The 17,536-nt window shown below is 43.5% G+C and overlaps 1 protein-coding gene across 1 annotated transcript in view; it reads left to right on the top strand.

Annotated features, from left to right (window-relative positions):
- crim1 (cysteine rich transmembrane BMP regulator 1 (chordin-like)) overlaps positions 1 to 15,808 on the top strand; it is a 42,509-nt gene extending 26,701 nt beyond the window's left edge. Inside the window, exons 9-15 of the mRNA XM_049596571.1 lie at positions 2,972 to 3,093; positions 5,553 to 5,771; positions 7,703 to 7,918; positions 9,821 to 10,042; positions 10,872 to 10,994; positions 11,373 to 11,551; positions 12,742 to 15,808. Of these exons, the coding sequence (XP_049452528.1) occupies positions 2,972 to 3,093; positions 5,553 to 5,771; positions 7,703 to 7,918; positions 9,821 to 10,042; positions 10,872 to 10,994; positions 11,373 to 11,551; positions 12,742 to 12,936 (1,276 nt within the window). The 3' untranslated portion in view covers positions 12,937 to 15,808. The remainder of the gene's footprint in view (positions 1 to 2,971; positions 3,094 to 5,552; positions 5,772 to 7,702; positions 7,919 to 9,820; positions 10,043 to 10,871; positions 10,995 to 11,372; positions 11,552 to 12,741) is intronic.
- The last annotated feature ends 1,728 nt before the right edge of the window (positions 15,809 to 17,536 follow it).

Genomic DNA, 17,536 nt, shown 5'->3' with positions numbered 1-17,536 from the left:
GTGACCCTGTGGGTTTCTCATCCCCTAAGTCCAGCTATGCTCATTTGTCAACCTGTGTTTTCAGCCTGTTTAAAGGCATCTGTGGCTCTCAGTGATGTGACATGCAGATATATGAGGAAACTATACACTAAGCTCATACATGTGTGTGTTAAAAGGTGTATTTTTTTAATAGATTCCATTAAAGCTGGGATAGGCAGAAATCTAGCCAGTTGTCACAGCAGTCTGGTAGCTGGTGGCAGCACCAGGACTAACCTGTGTTAACAGTAAAAACAGAATAACAGAAAGTTTGTTGATCTGGTGGGGAGTCAGGGCTTGACGGTGCCCTGGAGCTTGGGTTTGTGCTGGTTGGATTCAGGTCACTGCGGCCACTGACTGGGGTCCGTCTCTGTAGCTGCTGCTCCAGTCCCCCTCCAGCGAGGTGGTTTGTATCGGTAGGGAGAGAAGCAGAGGACACACTGTGATTTGAGGTTCTAGCCTCTAACGTCAGCAACATTTTTCTGTCCATCTCTGAAGCACTTCTCCATATCTCCACTACTGAATCATGCTCCCAAAGGGGACGTGCACACGTGTCTGCATTTGTAGAACAGTCAGTAGGAACGCCCTCCCTCTGAAATGACCTGTGATTTGCCAAAGTCTGCTGTCACAGGCTAGATTGTCTAAAGCCTGAAAACAGAGCCAAGAGGAAGTGCAGAAGTCTAGACTCCTCTCAGTCCACTTGCATTACAACATGCTCAAAGTTTATCATGGGATTTTTGCCCAGTGATGCTACAATTAAACAGCCTAACCCAGTTTTAACAAAGTTTTCTCCTCCTGTGTTTACACTGGTATGGTTGAATGAGAGGTCCGATACATTATCATGTGCCTGTTTGGTCCCAGTCAAAAGGAAGTCGACCAGGCTATTGCAACAGTAGTTTGGCATCCAAGATCAAAGGGCCTACCTTGGTGGCCAATCCCAGGTCTCTGAATCTGTGTTTGTGCATGTTTGTGTGTGAGTAATTCACTGTGAGGTCCTCACCAGCCTCTCAGCCCCCTTGCAATTCCTCTCCTCCTAATCCCATTTAACCCAATCAAACATCTGGAAGTGCTCTCTACCGGGACTGCTTGGTCCCCAGGCACCACTCTCATTTCATAAATCATCGTTCCGTCTCAAAACAACGATCAAAAACACATCAGGACAAAAGCGGCCTTTATGAAACGTATACAGTTGGGATTCTTTCGGGTATCTCAACCATGCGTGCCGCGGAGCCACAGCTCAAGATGGGCCCGATATGTCTGCCCAGGATACCAGAGGAGAGGAGACCAGAGGAGTGAGGAGAGGAGAGAGGATGAGGGGGACCCTGTGGGGAAAAGAAGAAGCAGGAAGTCCTGGCTTTATCCTTCATAAGTAGCTGTTTAGGTCTAGCCTCAGAAGTCTGAAATCCTGTGAGAGCTTGCCAGCCTGACAGTGCAGATCTGTCTTCTCACACAAGACCTCTGCATGCAGCCACCACAAAGAAACAAAAGGCACAAAGGGTCTCTGTGTTTACACTGGTTGTATTGATGACATCCTGTGAGTACTGTAATGAACATATCCAAAACTAAAGACGCAGGCCTCCGAAGCGGAATGAATGTAAACTATGTGTAACCATGTGCTGAGCACTCCTCTCCTGTGTTAACAGACCAGATGAAGGACATTCTCAAGTTAGCTCTATGACCAAAGTTGTGTTTACTATCCTTTATAGCTCAAAATCATCACTGTGACCTCACGGGGTCATGAATGACATTCCTCTGGCCATCACAGTTGGAAATTGTGCCAAGCCAGCAGTCCCCAGGGCCCCGGGGCCCCTAGAGCCTCCCCAAGCCCCCATCTATCCCCCTGGAGCCCATAGCGCTGCTTGGCATTCCACACACCATCTTTAAACAAAGCCTTGCTCTAAGGTTGCAGCACTCTCTGTCTCTGTATTTGTACAGTGAGGCGCTGGCCGAGCCCTCGCAGTGTTGTTTCAATAGCTGTTATTGCTGTTTCAGCATAGATAGGGTCCTCTGTTTGCTGAGCCTGAGATGCTCCGTCCTCTTTATGGGACGCAGTGGCATCCATGGGCTCGAGGGCTTCTTTTATTTATACTGCCCCGGCAGATGAAGATTAATAGAGTCATTACCCGGGCCTAATGAGGCCAATGCTTCATAAAATGGGTATCATCACTTACCTTGAGGGAAAGACACTAGGGAGGCTGACAGAGGCTGAAAGAGATAGGGGGGAATAGAGAGGGTGTCCAGAATGTGAAAAGTGTAGATACAGGTCATTCTTTCATCTGGGTTTTTCACAGTTTATCAACCTGGAGCTCATCCATGTTTTATTAGGCAGATAATTGGATCCAACTGGTCCTATTTTTAGCCTCCGCACTTCATACTGCTCCTCTCCCTTTCAATTTGATAATATCCTTTTAATGTTGTTTTTCTCTGACACGTTTCATTTCTGGTCGGTTAAATCCTCTCTTAATTCACCTGACCATCAGAAGGCCTCAGCCCCCTCTGTTTGTCTGCCTTTCCTTCTCTGTACTCTCCAATCAGCATACCAACATTAGCTCTTATCTTTGGTGCTATTGTATGTCAGCCAGAGGCTTTTGGAGCAATAAGGATGGCAGCAGGGTGAATTGGAAGCATCTGAACTGGCTTTAGATCGCTCCTTCCAGAGTCTTTGGATTGGTATGATGTGCAAACCACAGGGATGTCACGTGTTGGCCTTTTATTTGGCCTTCTTCAAAGGCAGCTAATATAGAGAGGGGGAAAGCAGGTCCAGATGTTGATTATACCGACTGGAGCATCTGGGTTTCGCTCAGTCACAACACCATATTGCTCCACAGACCTCTGTTCATCCTGGAGGTATCCTCATTGTTCGTCTATTTGTTATTATTAGAGCTGCACAGAAGTAGCTTGGACCTTTATGTGTGCATGTGTGTGCTTCATCATGTGTATGTTTGTTGCTCTGCAGGAGGAACAAGCATGGGTGTGAGATGTGCCGCTGTGTCAAGTGTCCTCCCTTCACCTGTGACAAGCACTGCAGCGATGGCTATCGACAGAACAGGAAGGGCTGCTCCATCTGCATGTGTAAAGGTAACTGAGCTCTTGTATAGATATCGACTGCTGCAAAATGTAGGGCAATATTCAGATATTTACAACTGAATAATACTACAGATTCAACAACTGCTGGCCATTAAATGTAGCATTAAAAAAGCATGGTCCCCAGAAGATGACTCGTGCTAACTATGGCGAGATATTGACCTTCCCTCTGCCACTAGTCTCAGGCCAAAATTTTGACTCAGACATAACACATCTCTTTGTATCCATATCCATATGATATATCAATATATTATCCATACTTTAAAATGATTCTTGCTACATCTTAAAGGAGCACTTCACCCACAAAATTAGCATCTGTATATCAATTACTCGCCCCGTGTTACATTGAATTTGTCAAGTTAGCTTTGTTTTTCTCGTATGCCTCCACGTTAAACGAAGAATCCAAGACCAGAGAAAATTCTTGATGAATTGAAATCAAGGGGTTTGCTTTTAACAACAGCAAAATTATTTTAAAACAGCCATTTACAAACTCTCACACAACTTGTGCAGTATAATCCAGGTGTCATTTAACTAGTTATATGCTCAGTACTTCCCAAACACATGCATTTTTGCTTTCCTTACTATTTAAAGGTCCAGTGCGTAGGATTCAGGGGGGTACACTGGCACAAATGGAATATAATATAAGTATGTTTTCCTTAGTGTGTAATCACCTGAAATAAAAATCGTTGTGTTTATATCTAGCTGTGTAGCTGTTTGTATCTACATAGGGAGCAGTTCCTTGTCCACAGAGTCTGCTATGTTGCACGGCCATGTTTCTACAGTAGCCCAGATTGGACAAACCAAACACTGGTTCTAGATAGGGCCATCTGGGTTTTTGAGTCGGCCACCATAGTTAGCAGTGCCCCTCGCAATGAGCCGAACAGCATTGGAAAAATGCTGATTTTTACCATGAAACTGCTTTATGCAGTGTTTTTAGCAGTTTAAATCACCCAGCCTGTTTATTTTGGAGAGGAAGAGACCTCTGTGGAAAATTCGGCTCCCGATTAAAACCTCCTGAACACATGAGAAGTGCATGAGAGTGCATGCATCTGCTCAGTGGAATGCATGCGCTTGCCGAGGCATGCTACTTGTGTGTGCAAGTGTTTCAAATAGTAAGGTTTTAGTGAAAGTGCATGTTTGGAAGGTACTGAGCATTTGACTGGATAAATGGATTGGATTTGATTATTCTGCGTGAGTTTTGCAAAAGTTTGTAACTGATGTTTTGATATAGGGTTGCCATGTTAAATGCAATCCCCCTTTCTCTGCAGTTTATCAAGAATTTTCTCTATTTTTGGATTCTTCGTTCACTGTAGAGGCACATGAGAAAAAAAAATTCGTTACAAATTCCTCCTGATACATGATTACAGTTCCACCACAAGGTCAAGCAGTGTACAGGTTAGAGGATGGAAGGCGATAGGAGAGCTCTGTTAACAGAGTTGAATTTGTGCCACTAAGCTACAGCATGATTTCCTGTGACCTTCTGCTGCTCTGCTGAGGTGCCTTTAATGTGTGCTTGTTTTGGTTCTTGTTGGTGTTTAGCTTCATCCAGGGGCTGTGTGTGCAACTCTAATTAGATTCCCTCAGCCCCAAAGTTTAAAGCGAGTATGCAGATGCCATATTTACGCTGCACCACATTTTATGTTATGTGTTTATTCTGCCAGTTTAGCGTCATTATAAATATTTCAGATTCAAATATACTTGTGGTTTTCCTGAATGGTGAGGTGATCAGTGCAGCTGGCTCCTCATCTGCACAAACACGCACAGACCAGCGCCTACTGCAAATAAACTGCTATTTACCTGATTTGGAAACTCTTGTATCAGTCTCTCTGTGGACTGTTAAAATATTTAGGGATAGGAAAGTTTTTTTGGAAGTCTGTTTTTTTAGTGTGTTTTTTTTTTTAAGATTTAAATGAAAGAGAAGAGACAAGAAACATCTGCCTGAACTCTGCAGCATTGTACAGTTCACTGTGTTCTCCAGATCCCAGTGGATCCCTCCAAATTTTAAGAGCCATGTTGAGTTTAACACATGCTGAGGCCCACTTACTGGCAACTTCGGCCCTTCATAATGTATGCGTGCCTTTAAGCTACAAAGTTTTATTTTTTTGTCAGTTGACTAAAATTGTTGGAATTTATTAAGCTTTTTTTGCGGCTGTATTATACATTGATTATTGGAACATAAGTATGCAATAAAGGAAGATTAACAATTTCTGACTGGTGAATGTTCCAGTGTATGGAACCCTAACCACTTTAGCCTCTAATGAAATTGGACCTAAGACAGCAATACTGGTCCATTTTACTGTAAATCATAAATGTGCTTAATGAAATTTCCACAGAGAATTTACAAGGTTCCCTACCATAGCAGGCTGTGTTGCTTTTTGAAGTTTTGCACAACTATTCCACAAGCCCTCAGCATCCCCCAGTAATGTCTGTGCCTTTCATCTTTGTCACTCCAGAAAGTGGCCACGTCCCAAGCACCACTGCCTCAGCCCCAATGCCCAGCTATTGCCTCACCTCTAATGGGCACCGGTACGAGGAAGGTGACGGTTGGCATGACGGTTGCCGTGACTGCTACTGCCACTCTGGACGGGAGATGTGTGTGCTCATATCCTGCCCTGTGCCCAGCTGTTCTAATCCGGTTGTGAGGCCTGAACAGTGTTGCCCAACATGTGAAGGTATGTCTCTACAATTCAAATGTGACTGTATTTTAAAGAATAATAACAGTTTTAAATTATATCCAGTTTTAAAGGATGATTCCTAGTTCAGTCAGGAACACTTAGTCAAAAAAATATATATTTCCATTTGCATTTTTATATATCGCGGTATGGCTCTGTTCTGGGGCCTCTCTGCCTTTCCTTGGGCCTATGCAGAAAGCATCTAATATGCGCCTTAGTAGCAAGCCTAAGGCGGAGAGAGCACACCTCTCTGCCCTTCCATGTGCAAATGAGGAAAGCCTAAGGCATAGTGAGCTAACCTGCCTGCCCTTCCATGCGCCTACATGTAAAGCCTAAGGGTTGCAAAGCGGCTTGCAGAGGAAGCAGCAACAGTCGGCAGGCCAGAGCAGTTTAAATAGGGCGCCCTGAATGAGATCCACCAATTGGTTGCATAGAAAGGAATCATGTGATCTATCAGCTGACTCCCTTCATCAATCAGCTGTTCCATCAGTTGATTGGGCTTTTTGAGATCAGCTGATGTAGCTGGGATGTGAGCTGAATTTGACATTGTGTCTTGCCTGAACTAACACGATGCTCTCTTTATTACATCTTGGGTCTTATTGTGTTGTTTTACAAGAACATTGTATTCAACAAATTTGTTGTTGATATCTGGAAATGGGGTGACATTTCTCAGAAGAATAATTGTTTGGCAAGAAATGCATCAAACAGTGAGACAGCATTTAACAAACCGCCAATAAAAATGATGGCCAAAACTACAAAAATGAGACCCAAGTGAAATGAAAAATCACTTTTAATCCTGTGTCCCCATTTTAAATTATTTATCATTATATGCCAAAAATATGTCCAAAATTAAGTATCTGAACTTTTCTCTTCCTGTAAAACGGTTTCAAATGTTTGACGACTCAACCTGTACTTAGGGGTGTTACAAAAATTCATCCAGTCAAATGATACTTTGGGAGACCAGCCAGCTACACCAGTCATATGAAGCAGCCTTTTGCTATATGTGGGTTGTATTAGCTAACAAAGCCATATGGAGACATAGGAAGAGATATGTGTGTTTGGATATCAGTGGGCAAAACCTTTGTTTTCATTTCCAAAACAATGGCTGAGGTCTAATTCATTATCTCACCCTCCTCACACTAACTGGGTTTAGGCAATTTTACCAAAGGTGGGGTTCATATACACGTCACTGCTGATTGGGCAACACCTCTGACACACCCACCAAATGAGAGAAAAGCTTGTTGCGCACCATCTCACACCGTTTTGAAGAAACACGTTCAGCCCTGAAAACCGCAGTAAAACAGTGCACACTGTTTTCAGATTGAACTTGCCCCATGTGTGGGAGGTGTGTGTGTGTGGAGCATGTAGCTCTGTATCGCGTTGACTTACTGACTACTTAAACTCTCAAACACACAGTCTCTGTCGGTTTCTCTAAAAATGGAAGGCACACTAATCCACACCCACACTTTTTTTTTTTTTTTTTTTTTTGTGTATCCACAACCCTCCGACTCATGCAGGATATTTATGGAGGAGTGACTCAGTTGGCTGTTCAAATATTTAGGAGTGAAAGAATGTCTACAACTTTCAGAAGCTACACACACTTTGCAGTCAGGGGACAACAGGCTAACTCTTTGCAGATGTCTGCTACTCTGCTGGACAGAAAGATGTTTTTAACTAAACTAGTGTCAAAACACAACTTGGACACCATCTGAAACTGCCCGAGGCTTCTTTTTAATGGCTAATGGTCTCCCATGGATCTTTATTCTAGTAACCTATGACTGTTTACATTCTCAGGATGGTTGTCTCACTCATCGCGTAGCAGTTATTGTTTGGGGCTGAGTGAATGTTTGTTTGGCACAGACCAGAATGTGAATTTGATAGCATACACATGACTGTTTCCTCTCTTTTCCTCACTCCTCTTTCTACTGTAGATGAGTCAGGCAGCGGCCAGCCAGAGGGGATGGACATGGTGGTGTGCAGAGCACCTGGGGGGGAGTTTTACGTGGAGGGGGAGACCTGGAACCTGGACGAATGCACACGATGCACCTGCAGGAAGGGACGTGTCCTGTGCGACACTGAAGTGTGTCCCCCAGCCCTCTGCCAGACACCAATCAGGAACAAGGACACCTGTTGCCACGTGTGCCCAGGTAAGTGAAAACAGTAAAGCAGGGGTGATTTTAGATGAAACTCAGCAGGCCACAGAAGTTTGGGTTGTGGGTAGGGAAGTATAAAGCTGTTTTGGATGTGCTATCAGCATGTGGTTTTGGAAGGTCTTGCCTGTTGCACTCTGTCGGGCAGCTTTATGTCAGGCACACAGACTCATAAAGAAACCAGCCCAGACCGGTTGGATTTACATAGTGATCCTCCAGGCAGGCAGCAGCACATGTGGACCGCTCTCACCCGGCAGCCCACAACGGAGCTTCATCCAACTCTCTTATAGCTGGAGGGGCGGGAATGTAACTAATTTCACTAAATCTGTGCTATTGCTCCGGTTATGGGAATAAACTTTGACACAAATGTCGAGGCAAAACCGCACACATATTTTATTTACAACTGTACCCAAACACTCAAGCTTCTTCTCATACACTTAGAGTCAACATATCCCAAGCACTCCCGAGCATGAGGCCCACAAATCAGCAATGCATGACTGCGCCTGAGAGCCGCTCCTTGAGAATGCCGGCCCGCCTTATCGCTGCATCTCCCTTCACAAAAGCAGATTGTCAGAGGCCAGCCTTTGATATATGTATGGGCCTGGTCACCAGGAATGTGGGAATAATACACATCTCACTGACAGGCCCTATGATGTATGTGTACAATAGGGTAGGGCAGTGTGTACAAGCTACCCAAAGTCTTTGGTCATGAGAAGGCCATAGATCTCAGGCCTGCGGGGGACTGAGGAGACGGAGAGATAAGGCCTTCCACTGAACTGACATCTGCCATATGGAGTCACTTGTGTTGTGTTTAACATACAGTAAATGATCTTATCTTGAACGTAACCCTAAAGGCTTAATAACTTTAGCAGATTGAGATTTTACACAGATGGGATAAATGCGGGAGTCATGAAGAAGTAGGCCGCTCTGTGGAGTTATATATATCTCAGAGATCATTTTTATGCCTCTGCATTGACGATAGCTGTGGCCAGAGGCATTATGTTTTCAGGTTGTCCCTTTGTCTGTACATCTATATGTCCAATTCTTGTGAACGTGATATGTCAAGAACACCTTAAGGGAGTTTTTTCAAATGTTCACTTAGACTCAACGATGAACTGATAAGATTTCAAAGGTCAAGGTCCCTGTGACCTTGCATTTGTCTCATTCTCATGAATGCAGTGTCTTTGAGAGAGTTGAGAGAGTTTCCCCAAATTTGGCACAAACGTCCACTTGGACTCAAGGATGAACTGATAAGATTTCAAAGTTCAAGGTCCCTGTGACCTTGCATCCATCTTAGTCTCGTGAATGCAGTGTCTTAAGAGGGCCTTGAGAGAGTTTCCTCAAATTTGGCACAAAGTCCACTTGGACTCAAGAATGAACAGATCAGAGTTTGGAAGTCAAAGGTCACTGTGACCTTACAAAACATGTTTTTGGCCATAACTTAAGAATTAATTTGCTAATTATGACAAAATATCACACAATAATTTATTATTTGTTATTATTTATTGCTGTTTCTTTTTCTTTCTTTTTTTGCATGCCTAGTTTATTTAAGTTTTTAAATATTGAAGTCTTTAATCTGACTCTTTCCCCTTGACTGCTGTAACACTGGAATTTCTCAATTGTGGGATCGATAAAGGTGCATCGTATCTTATCTAAGGTCAAAGGTCAACTTCAGTGTGACATAAAAACTGTCCACTGCTCAACGTCATATCTCGGGAACAGAAGGGGAAACATTTGGCATCTCTCTATGAGCTTAACTTTAGCTATAATCTTACACTGCCAACTCCTGTTAAGTGAGGGAAAGAGGCTGTAACATGACTCAGCCCACAGCCCCATGTCTCACCTTAACCTTTGTGTATTTTCATTATTAACCGTATTTATACGTCTGTGCAACCACAGAGGAGACGCTGAGCCCCTTGCTGCCAGTGAACAACAGCCAGCAGGAGTACTGCATAACCAGCGACGGAGACGTGCTGCTGGCCGGGGACTCCTGGAAGGCCAACGCCTGCACCAGCTGCACCTGCAACAACGGCACCATTCAGTGTTTCTCTCAGCGCTGTCCGGCTGCCAACTGCAGGGTGCCCGTCTTACGCAAGGGCCAGTGCTGCCCACACTGTCTCGGTGAGTATTTAGGTGCGTCTCATTAAAGAGAAAGCTGCCTTTATTAGTATTTGTGCCAAAGTGTGGCTCTGAGTATTTTTATTACGCTAAAAATATTCTCACCTTTGAGTTGATACATTCTAAATATGGTTTATATTGCATAATAAAATGTAGTTTATGTAACACTTCCACAAACTCAGAACAAGAACTGTCACAGATGTGCTTTTCGTAATAAGTGGTACCACTGGAACAAGGCACAGCCTGTTGTTGGGAAAGTTCTAATTCATAATGCTACATGTCAAAAAGAGGGCGTAACTGAGGGAATGCCGGTTTCCAGACAGAATGTGTGTGTGTTTGTTCATTAGACATCGCCACTCTGGCGCTTCATGGGCAAACACCATCATTCGCAACAACATTCCATGTGACATACACACACACACACGCTCACAGCGAAAACATTCCTCAAGCATCCGCACATTCACACGTGTTTCCTGTCGCCGGCTGAATCGGCCCCGCAACGCTCTCTCTGTGGCGGCACAGGAAGGCAAAGCTCCATGTCAGCTTTTCCTATAGAGGAAAACCTCAGCATAGGCTCCCATTGTTCACCCTGATATGTAGCCGTTTTCTGGCCTTTGTTTTTGTTATTTGCCCTGTGGAAAACAGAGCTTTTTACGTAATGCCCTTACAAAGCAGTACAGTGGAAGTTAAGGGGACTGTTCTTATGAACGCAGTTCATCCATTGACACACCGCTGACCTCATACACTAACTCATCATCTGAATGTTTATGTCTTGAGTGGTTTTGCATTACATCAGTGATAGAGGTAATTGATCTTATTACTGTTTGAACAGAAATTACAACGTCAGTGCCGGTGATGGTGTCCACCAGCGCTCCCAAGACAACGGCCACCATTACAGTGGAGAGTGCAGTGTGGATCACCACTGTCACAGTACCGCCCATCATTGCTGATACAGGTACCTGCTCATTAAATCCCTCCACACACACTATTCCATTTAATACACTCTGTAGTAGTAACCCCATCCTAGTTATTGGCGTCACTGTGTGTACTCTCCCTGCCAGCCCCTGCAAATGTTTATAATAAAAAAGGGTGTTTGGGCTGCCTTGATAAATGAGTGAAACTTATACTAACTCATGCTGAACTAAAACAATAAGATTAATGGACACTGGCTAAGCATGATCTCTCTTGAGACGCCCAGCGTTAATTTCTGCTGGGATTTCTGCCAAAAGCAAAGAAATAAGCTGTTTTCAATTTAGATTTGGTAAACAATGTGGGTACGGTAATGAAAAAGCTATCGGCTATCAGATAACAACATTGTCTGTGTGTTCTACAGATGAGCCAGGTTTGGGTGAGATATACCCCAGCCAAACGGAGATGGCTCTCATCTACCAGTCAGCAGCCTGGATCCTGGCAGGCCTCCTCCTTGCCATCATCATTTTCCTTGTCGTGGCGTTGCTCATCAACAAGAAGAAGAAGTGGGTGCAGATGTCCTGCTACAGTGCACCGAAGAAGGTGAGGAGTTATCTTTAAATTGCATAAATCAGCTGATTGTTTTGAAGGCTTTAATTGTGCTAAATTACACAGACTGACTCATATAAATAACGGTGTGGATAATGTTAATGTGGGAATGGGTCATTGGGAGTTGTCCTTCATCTTCCATCTTCTGCTACAACTAGTGCTAAAGCCATCATGACATTAGGATTAATCTTTCCCCAAGTGATGGCTCGATTGTGAAACTCTGGAATACCAATGTTTCAAGTAACAATTTGGCCGGTACGCAATAATCAGTGGTGTTTTTTTGTTGTTTATTCCCCCTTTTGTGGCATGAAAACATGCATCTTCTTTAATTGTTTTATATCCTTTTTACTATGTAAAATATATCATAATTCCCTCTTTAATATCGATTTTATATTGCTGTGAAAGCACCAACAGACATTATTTATTCAAGTTTCTGGCCAAAAACGAATTTTTAAATTAAATTATAATGAACTGTTATAATTTACCTTGGCCTAATAGTCATTTTTACTGAGTAGAGCTTGAACCCATCATAATATAACTCATCAATAATGCAACCTGTGTTACTGGTTAGTTCTCGCCAATAGCTGCTAACAGCTAACGTTAACTAGCTCCCCTCCTGCCCATTTCAACACAGATGTTCACAATGTAGCATTATCAGGGAAACAACAGGGTGAGTCTCCTGACACGCTGATCATAAATTTACTGTGTGCTTTCACCTGAAGGCATCACCGTGAAAGGTCTATGTTCACCCCAAACATGTTTTCTATTGTCCCCAGGGCAACAGGACAAGGTTAGTCTGGAGCCCTGCGTTTTAGCCTGGGCAACTTGATGTGACACAGCAGATAAAACATCGGCCACTGTGGTTGGTGCATGTCATCTATTTTGCTGATGGCATTCAACAACGCAAATATCAGCTGATGCAGATGTTTGGCTGAAAAATTGGTGCATCCCAAGTTTCCCTTTGTCCTGCCCTTTTAATTGGAAGCCGTGATAAAATCTACAACTCAAAACTCAAGAAAGTCATAATTAGTAATGGAATCAGAATCAAAATCAGAGTTAGTATTGTCAGAACCATCTCATGAAAGCTAACATACAAGCTTTTATGACCTACTAGCTATCAAGACCTGAGCTATGGCTTCAGTCTAACAACAAGGGATCATGTTCTTTCTCCTTTGCCTGCCTAGACGGTGATCCTAAAGAAGCACGTAAACAAGAACTCGGTGGTCTACATGGAGCCCTCCAAGGAGAACAAATTCCAGAACGTAAAGAACGACTGCGGCATCATCCACTTCTCCCCAGAAATGAGCTCCTCCTGTGCGGACAAGATGACCATCCCCAGGGCCAAGCTGAGCATGGGCAATGACTGGACGCCGCGCTAAAACAAACACACACACACACACACACACAACAAAAAAACACAGCAAAAACTCTGCAGATCAGAGCTGTCCGGCACCTCCCACTCTCTCTCACTGTTGTCTCCATTCCATGGTGATTAGTGCAAGCAGTGCACACACACACCTTGGGTGCCGCCTTGGTCCCACCCTTCTGTCTGTGTGAAACCAAGGATGCTCTACAAGAGACAAAGCAACTGACCTCTGTTTCTTTTAATCTGTGTCCATATTCTTCTATGTTTGGATCTTTGTGGTGAGGTGAGACGCTGGGAGGTGGATGGACGGGTGGACGCATAAAGGACACAGCCACTCCAGGCTCTGCTTTAAAACAGAGAGGGAGGCAGCCAGAGGAGCTCCTCTGTCAGAATCAGACTTTGACTGTGAACATTGTAATATTAATGCTTATTGTTGCCTCCTTTTGAAACTGGAACTTTGAGGCAATAAGAGGAGCATAAAAAGCTTTAGGGCAGGGGATGGGCTGTAGTTACAAGGGGGTGTAGAGGATGCTGCTCCCCCTGAGGTCAGCAGTGCTTCATGGATGTAATCATTTTTTTGCAGCAGGGAGGCCAAAGGAACTGATAATCCAGTTGGATCAGCAGCCAAATCATTGTAAGTCAACAGGCTTTATATCACCCCCAGATCCAACCCCCTGCTTTAGAATGTGTGGTTTCCATCTTAGTTTTTGTATATTTCTACAGTATTTGTACTAGTCGTAGTGTTGTTCTTGGCCACCTCTCGTTTTTATCATGGGTGTCTCCGTGGGGCCAGATTAAAACATTTTGAAAATGCCGGTCTAAACATTCCCGTGATCAAGTTCAAGAAGGACGCACTCCCCGAATAATTTCTACCTTCAAACTACCCGAGGCATTCCATTCAGAAAAACTCTGACAGCAAACCACAATTCTACAAAGTGAAATATGTGAACTTCCCCTCTGAACTCATCGGCAATACAGTAGCCAATGGTCTTTAACTTTCCCCTGAGTCTCAGCCGACCAGAAAGAATCAGTCGTACTTCATCATCACACAAATTGCAAGGTTGAAGCGATGTTCATCCAGGAACAGCGTCATTTTTACTGACTGCAGAGTGGTGCCAGAAGCTTCATCTGGACCTATGAGGAATGTCTCCGATACCATGACTCATTCCTAACTTCATTCACAGCTGTGTGCGTGTGGAGCTACTGTTCACACTGAATGCTGGTGATAGCATTGATTCATTTAAAAGCCTTAATTCTACAGCCTTAATGCATATCTTGTTTTCCTTTAATAACTGCGTTAGCCAATATAAAGCAATCTAAAAACAGTTACACGCTGATCAGCCACAACATGAAACAACTTTGATCATGTCGTTAACAATGCAATGTTCTGCTGGGAAACCCTGGGTCCACCTTACATACACCACCCACCTTAAACACCGTTACAGACTAAGTATCCCCCCAACCCTTCCAATGCGTCATGCCACTCTCCAGACATGATCTGGCCTCCGAATTCCCCACATCCCAATTCCGATCGATTATCCGTAGGATGTACCCCACTTTGCAACTCATAGGACTCAGAGGATCCACCACCACTGCCCTGGTGCCAGACATCTCAGGACACCCCCAGAGGTCCTGTGTCCATCCCTAAACAGGTCAGAGGTCCCATCGTGGATCGGACTTGGCTCTTACCTGTCAAGGCACGAATGCAGGACCTCAGGGGTACCAGCATATCCCATGGATGCTTGATTGAATTGGGATCTGGGGAATTCGGAGGCCAGGTCGATGCCTTGAGCTCTTTGGGGGGGCCATTTGAGAGTGCCGTTGCCTCGAGGAGGGGGTGTACTTGGTCTCTAATGGAGTGTTAATGTGCCACATGAATGCCAGGACCCAAGGTTTCCCGGTATTGTAACTAGAAGATCGATGTTCTTCACTTCACCTGTCACTGGTTTAAATGTTGTGGCCGATTGCTGTATATTCCCCCAGTATTGACACGAACAAATTGTGTTGTAAAGACAGTTTTCAGCGTTTCATATTCAAATGATTAATGTGTCGTAGAAGAGTCTAAGTGGAGCTCGCTAGAACCTGTACATAATGGTACACATTACAATGTCTGAGCATGTTAGAGACGTAGCACTTTTCTTTGGAGCCAGTGTATTTTTTTTTTTTTTTTTTTTTTAAAGAAAGCTCCCTGCAGGATTCTTGTAGGGATAACGTCCCTAATCAGGGATTTGATATAGGCATATTAAGCCCACGGAGATGTTAAACCACTCAAGTGAACACGCTGTTGCAGCTAGAGGCTCTGTACCAATCTGATCAGTACGGGGGGAAGGGTAGACTCTGAGAAGCATTACGAAACAAACTGGGGTTTCATAGGAAAAGGTTTTGGATCAGAGTTCTCAATCCAATGCCAATCCAATGCCAATTCTACTTCTCTAATACAAAGACCTTTCTGATGCCAAAATTGGTTGGAGACCAATTTATATTGAAGTGTTTTAGTAACTCAGTAGATTTGTGTCTGTTTGAATCATGACCATGTGCTTTAAAATGAAGAGGCGACTGTAAAAGCTTACGCAATTCTTTGTTCTTCTATGTGTAAAAAAAAAAAAAAAAAAGTAGTTTAAATTAGTAGGACAGAAGAGTACCTTATTTATTTTTTCACATAGCTTTATTTATTATTACTAAACTATAGTTTGAGATTTTTTTTTTTTTTTTTTTGGAAAAATGAACTCTTGGTAGCCAAAGCTGCTGTACATTGTAGACTATTTACCATTTCTATCTGCTATATTCTGTACAACCTTATTTATTTTACTGTTGCAAAACCTGTAAATATGTTTCCTAGATGATGAACTGTAACATTTACACTTATTTTGAAAATAAATGTGTGAACCAAGGTGGCCCCGCATGGATGATACTTTAAACTGGGTGGGAGGATCAATTCCCCAGAGTGCAGTGATGTCATTCAAGATGGTATCTGTTAGTGGTTTTTAACTTCACTCGCAGATTTGCGAGCTCATGCACATCTGGTTTTGGAGTTGTGCTCCAAATGGGACTTTGTCTTCTCGTAGTTGCTTTAAATCTGATCGTTTCCCCTTGTTCTCTTATCTCAGTAGCACTTGCAGATGTGTTTAGTGGTAGTAGGCCATTTCTGAGGGGGGTCCTCTGAGATTTGAGAGCTAGCGGAGAGTAAGAAGACCTCTCATCTATCCAGTGGGCTATTAAAAGCCTGAAAAATGTCACGCAGGTCAGACCTGGAAACCTGGATTATCTTCAGTGCAGATCGTGCTGTTGTTCTGACTTGTCCGTCAAAGCTCGCTCATAAACTTCAAGGTGAGGAAGCCTCTCCGGAAGATCAATGAAGTAAAATTAGGGTCAGTTTCCCAGGCTGCGAATGTGTCAAATACTTAAAAAAAAGCCTTAAGATTATCAAAAGTAGTGATATTTGACTTGAGATATTTTCACAACTTCCAGAACATTCCCAACCTCTGTCTCAATTGACGGCATGGTGGTGCAGTGGTTAGCATTGTCACTTCACAAGAAGCACAAGAAGGTTCCCAGTTTGAATCCAGGGTGGGGGGTTCAAATCCCAGGATGGAGTAGCCCTTCTGTGTGGACTTGGCATGTTGTCCCTGTGTCATCATGGGTTTTTCCCTGTACTCCAGCTTCCTCCCACAGTCCAGAGACATGTAGGTGACTCTAAATTGGCCATAGGTGTGAATGTGAGTGTGAATGGTTGTCTGTCTCTATGTGTCAGCCCTGTGATAGTCTGGTGACCTGTCCAGGGTGTACCCTGCCTCTCGCCCAATGTCAGCTGGGATAGGCTCCAGCCCCCCCGCAATCCCCAATAGGATAAGCAGTTCCAGAAAATGAATAAATGTCTCAATCGAGTGATAATTCAATAGGGGTTCCTGCAGCTCAAGGCAAGTTAGATTTAAGGCTTTAAAATGCCACTCAATGAAATTTAAGACCGATTTTACAATAACCAAAATTGAAGGGGAAAGAAAAAACATGAACTGACATCGGTTTCTTAGGTTCTGGGGTAATTTTGCCCAAATGGTTACTGTAACACACAGCATGATGGTTTTTGTCTCGTGGCGCAGAACAGAGCTTGTCAACACTTGGCGTTTCTTGGCGATTTTGTGGTTCTCACTTTGCATGTGAGGTTCCACTGCCATGATTCCCATTGTGCTGAGTTTGTAAAGCTTTTTGCAAAAATTACACCAAGCCTTGTCTGCACTGCATTGCACTGCATCAATGAATCTGCACTTCCCCAGGGCAAAGTGACAGCTAGCTAGTGGACAGTGGATCCTCTGCTCTAACCATTCAGGCTGGAAACAAAATATGAGTGTTGCCGACTCCACATTATGACCCGCATGACGTTAAACCAAGAGGTAAATAATCTTTTTTAAAATAAATGATACCAGTTACTTTGAGATTTGATACCCAATGTCAAACAAAACGATTCATACAACCCAATTTGCCATGTCATAGCATTTTTGAGACTTTTGAAAGACTGATTTAAGATGTTTCGCTACCAATTAAGGCCTTATTTTTAGATGAATAAATGAAATGCCTTCTAAGACTTTTTAAAGATCTGCAGGAATCCTGTGGATTTG

This window comes from Epinephelus fuscoguttatus, linkage group LG14 (genome assembly GCF_011397635.1).
Source record: "Epinephelus fuscoguttatus linkage group LG14, E.fuscoguttatus.final_Chr_v1".
NCBI lineage: Eukaryota > Metazoa > Chordata > Actinopteri > Perciformes > Serranidae > Epinephelus > Epinephelus fuscoguttatus.
Note: the sequence above shows the minus strand (reverse complement) of the source record. Positions and strands in the feature narration are given on the sequence as shown.